We start from the raw sequence: 5,000 nt of genomic DNA, 5'->3' as shown, positions 1-5,000 counted from the left end.
CACACACACACACACACACACACACACACACACACACACACACACACACACACACACACACACACACACACACACACAGGCTTTACACTCGTTTTTACTTTTTGTTTTCAATTTCAGTTTAGTTTTAGTTCGTTTTTTTAAGCGGGTTTGCTAGTTTAGGTTAGTTTTTATTTTCTGAAAATCCTTAGTTTGAGTTTAGTTTTTATTAGTTTCAGTATTAGTTTTAGTCTGAAACGTGGAATGCAACAGGAATGTCCCAAGGCCGGTGTCACAGTGTATTGCAATTCATTGTTGCTGCTCACATTGGAACTGATTGATCTATGATCCAGTGGAACATCCTGAAACAACACGACGCATGGCCCTTTGATGCTCACGGCTAGTTAGGACAACCTCGTTGGTTTAAATGCGAGTGATTAACTTTCATCATTGACACTCTCGCTCGCGCCACTGGCAAATAGGACACCCTGTTAGGGGGTGTTCAGGTTTAGCTCCAGCCAGTTAGAATGAGTCATGTTGGTGCTGTTTGGCACCCTTCATGAATTTTGAAGCGATCTCAGACACTACGAGTATGATTTCAACAATGACTTTATTGGCCGTTATAACTTCGGCTGAACACGTACGTTTCTGTGGCTGCTTCTCACAGAACTTCGAGCATAAAAATGAATTTTGTATCTTACACGTTTCAGTCATGCACCAGTGCGACCAACCAGTATAGGGTTTTGGTAACGCTGGTCGCTGGTCTAGGCCTTTGTAGCTCAGGGGATTGGCTTTTTACAGTTTTGTGCTGAAGCTGTGGACCATGGAACAAGAGCAGTATCAGGGAGGAATAAGGACAGATTCTGGTATGGCAAGAGGTTAGTTGAAGGGGCTAGAGAGTTCAAAGTTCATTAAGTACGTAGAGGTTAGTTGAAGGGGCTAGAGAGTTCAAAGTTCATTAAGTACGTAGAGGTTAGTTGAAGGGGCTAGAGAGTTCAAAGTTCATTAAGTACGAAAAGGCAGAAGACGCTTGTTCAACAGGAGAGGCACTGCCCAAATGATTACTGAGACAGGGAGACGTAGCTGTTTGTGGGAGGATATGCACTGTTGGAGAGCAGCCAGCAAATCTGGAATTCAGGCATATTATGAAAACAGCACTTGAACGTGACTCATCTTAACTTTTCTAATTCTTACGCGATAAAATCGAATGGAATTAAAAATGTATCTGTTTCATGGCCCCTAAAGAAAGAGTTGACGGAATTAAACTCTCTCTCTCTCTTCCTATCTCTCAATAACCTGTTCCCTGTCTCTCTCTCTCTCTCTCTCTCTCTCTCTCTCTATCTCTCTTCCTCTCTCTCAATAACCTTGTCACTGTCTCTCTCTCTCTCTCTCTCTTTCTCTCTTTCTCTCTCTCTCTCTCTTCCTCTCTCTCAATAACCTGGTCCCTCTCTCTCTCTCTCTCTCTCTCTCTCTCTTCCTCTCTTCAGGGGGAGCAGGGGCATTGGATACGTGTCTTGTAAGCACGGGCGACGGTGTCCTGCGTCTGCCGTGGGTCGAGGTGGTGTACCCAAAGTTCGTCGGCAACCCCGAGGGAGAGGAGTTTGGAGACCTGGCCCTGCCTGCCAACCACCCTGCCAACCCTGGTAACCCTGGTAACCCCTCCCAGCTCTCGTCTCCTGGGATGAGGACCGGTCGGGGCGGGGCTGGCAGTGGGGGCTGCGTTGGCGGCGGTGGTGGTCTTGGTTGGGGCTCCTCCTCCGGCGAACTGGATTCCTGGTCGTGGGACGAGGAGGACGATGACGACGATGGCAATGACCCCGACGGCACCGTGGCCGAGGCAGCTCTGGCTCTGGTGCGCCGGCGAGCCAGCGAGGACGCCCTGGGTGGCCGGGGGCCGTCGTCGTCGTCAGCAGTGCTGCCCCCTGGGGACCGGGAGGGGGATTACGTGGAGCTCCTGGAGCCCAGAGGGGGGCCGGATGGCGGGGCCGACCCCACGCAGCAGCGCTACCTGGAGATGCACGCCGTCAGCAAGACCAAGACGCTGCCTCTGTGCGGGACCCGACGCGCCAAAGCCATCAAGCTGCGGAGGGGCAAAGCCTGGGCGTTCGGACGGACGGACGGCGGGGTAGGGGGCAAGTCGGGAGCCGTCGCTCGGAGAGATAGTGGCAGCCAGGCTGGAAAGGACTGGCTGCAGTATCGGCCCGTTCCCCGAGTCATTGATTTGGGCCGCGAGAGGCGCAACAACCCCACACAGGACTTGAACGTGGAGGAGCGATACGTCAGAGACCCAACGGGCCTTGAAAGCAGGGGACTTTATTTGGAAGGACCGGCCAAGGAGAGGAGGCCTGGAGTGGGCCGAGAGAGGGAGGGAGCTGCCTGCACGCTGCCCTGGGAGGAGAGCCAGAGGTGTAAAGGCTCGGCAAACAGCAGGGTAGGGTCAGGAGCACAGTGGGAGCAGGAGGAAACAGAGCTGGCCAATCAGAAAGGAGGGCACACAGAGGTGGCCAATCAGAAAGGGGAACACACAGGGGTAGCCAATCAGAAAGGGGAACACACAGGAGAGGGCCAATCGGATGTGGACCAAGGATCCCATTCAGACTCTGTGTTTGAGGACACTGACAAGCCACTGGCTGACTCCCTCAGCAGCGAGGAGTGTCCTTCCACACCATTGGCTGACACGCCTGTAAGCCCTGTGTGTCCAGACAACCCATTGGCTGAAACGTGCAGGGCAGGAAAAAGTGCCACTAGCCAAGCGGGCGGTATTTCTGAATGCATTGATTCAGCAACGAGGGGGACACCACCTCAAACAGGAAATTCCAACGAGAACTCGAACTCAGTGAAAACACATTCCCAACCTGGTACGGACAAGGCCACGGAAGAAAGGCATTGTGGGAAGTCGGAGGACAGGGTTTGCCCCCGAGGAAAGGAAGTGAGGATGGGAGGATTAAGAGCACCCAGGTATGATTCACATTTAATGTCAGCTATACTATTACTCTATACTCTAGCTATACTATTACTCTATACTCTAGCTATACTATTACTCTATACTCTAGCTATACTCTAACCCTAGTGTCAGCTATACTATTACTCTATACTCTAGCTATACTATTACTCTATACTCTAGCTATACTCAGCTATACTACGTACTCCTTTAAACAGATGCTAGAGATGATTCCCTAGGCAATGAGTCCTTCATGAACGAATTCACTTCAGATCAAGGTTGTCCTGGAAACAATTTATCTCACTTAAAGTGTCTCACTTAATTAATGTCAATATGTAATTGAGGTCAGACAGCTGTTGAGGACATTTGTGATATTGCTTAAGACAGCTGACAAAAAAAGACTAGTTTCTCATGGCAACCATGAAGACACACTATGCTCACACACACACACACACAGATCCAGATGAAAGATGTATCAAAATAATATTTTAGACAATCATTGAGACACAATGACAGTGAACTTAAACTTAATTCCTCTACCACCTGAGGTTATTAGCTCTGCTTTTTGCAATAGCTTAAGAACAAACTAAAGTATCTTTTATAACATAATTTACTGGTATGATGTCACTTGCAGGGTCATTAGGTAACCAAACACTTAACAAACCACAAACAGTCTCATGTCCACATGACCTTTGACCTTTTCTAGGAGGAAGAGGAAGGCCAAAGGAGTGAAAGGGAAGGGTAAGTCTGGTGGCCGTGGCAACCAAAAAGGCAAGGATCAAGCTACTCCAAAAAGCCAAAACAAAGCACCTCAAAATGGCTGCGCCCTCGTGTCAGCCACCAAACTGCCACTCAGTGAAGACGACCAATCCGAGCAACCAAAGCAGTCCTCAGGGCCGGACATAGGGCCACCCTCAACCAATGAGAAAGAAGAGAAGGCAGAGGAGGAACCAAAGGAGAGCGATAAAGGTTTGACTCTCACTTCGTCCCTCTGCAGCATACTGGCTAACTACAAAAGCAAACTGTCATTACTGATCATCTGCTATATGCCAGCATACAAGATGAAGCATAACGTCTCCCTCCAATGACTCATTGTCTAGAAATCCCAGATCATGTGATTCTAAACTGATTATTGCTTAACATAGATATGATTGGGTTTCAGAACTGTATATTGTCTTACGTCGTTGTGAATATTGTTAATGTTCCCTGGCAGAACATCAGGCAGTCATAACAGACAACCCTCCTAATGCAGATGACCAATCATGCACAGCTACAACTGACCACTCCCCAGAAGTGGAGACATCATCAACACCTCCTGACCAATTGGATGGTGAATCTCCCAAAGCCCCGCCCCTTCTTAGGGAGTTGGATCATGAGTTGCTCCAATCAGGGAAGCTGTTACTGACAGGTACATTTCTACCTTATTTTCCTCCACTGTCGATCAGAAAGCCTTTAGTTCCCCATCAATCATGTATTCCATGTATGTGTATTCCTACCTTCACACAACACTCCAGTTCCCCACATTTTCTCTCTTCCACATTTCCTCTCTATCCCTCTCTTGCCTCTACTACCCCTCAGTCCCACTCTTCAATCTTTCTTTCCCCATCCAATCTCCATTTTTTATCCCCAATCTATTCGTATTTCCTTTCCCCTTACATTCTCTTCTAGTTGACACGTCCTCTCTAATATCCTCTTCATTTCCCTCTCTCTCCCACCTCCTCAGGTACGGTGGACAGGCTCGTCCTCTCTAATATCCTCTTTATTTCCCTCTCTCTCCCACCTCCTCAGGTACGGTGGACAGGCTCGTCCTCTCTAATATCCTCTTTATTTCCCTCTCTCTCCCACCTCCTCAGGTACGGTGGACACGTCCTCTCTGATATCCTCTTTATTTCCCTCTCTCTCCCACCTCCTCAGGTACGGTGGACAGGCTCGTCCTCTCTAATATCCTCTTTATTTCCCTCTCTCTCCCACCTCCTCAGGTACGGTGGACAGGCTCGTCCTCTCTAATATCCTCTTTATTTCCCTCTCTCTCCCACCTCCTCAGGTACGGTGGACAGGCTCGCTCGGGGTCTGGTTGTGATGG

General features: G+C 49.1%; 1 protein-coding gene across 1 annotated transcript in view; it reads left to right on the top strand.

Annotated features, from left to right (window-relative positions):
• Positions 1-5,000, top strand: part of LOC308382446 (uncharacterized protein KIAA1755 homolog) — a 37,452-nt gene that overhangs the window by 17,505 nt on the left and 14,947 nt on the right. The window contains exons 5-8 of the mRNA XM_080860174.1: positions 1,464-2,934; positions 3,624-3,886; positions 4,131-4,325; positions 4,962-5,000. The exon at positions 4,962-5,000 is cut by the window's right edge and continues 76 nt beyond it. Coding sequence (XP_080716300.1) covers positions 1,464-2,934; positions 3,624-3,886; positions 4,131-4,325; positions 4,962-5,000 — 1,968 coding nt within the window. The remainder of the gene's footprint in view (positions 1-1,463; positions 2,935-3,623; positions 3,887-4,130; positions 4,326-4,961) is intronic.

The sequence above is a fragment of the Sprattus sprattus genome (genome assembly GCF_963457725.1).
Source record: "Sprattus sprattus genome assembly, chromosome: 21".
In the NCBI taxonomy this organism is placed as follows: domain Eukaryota; kingdom Metazoa; phylum Chordata; class Actinopteri; order Clupeiformes; family Clupeidae; genus Sprattus; species Sprattus sprattus.
This window is presented reverse-complemented; position numbering and strand designations above follow the sequence as displayed.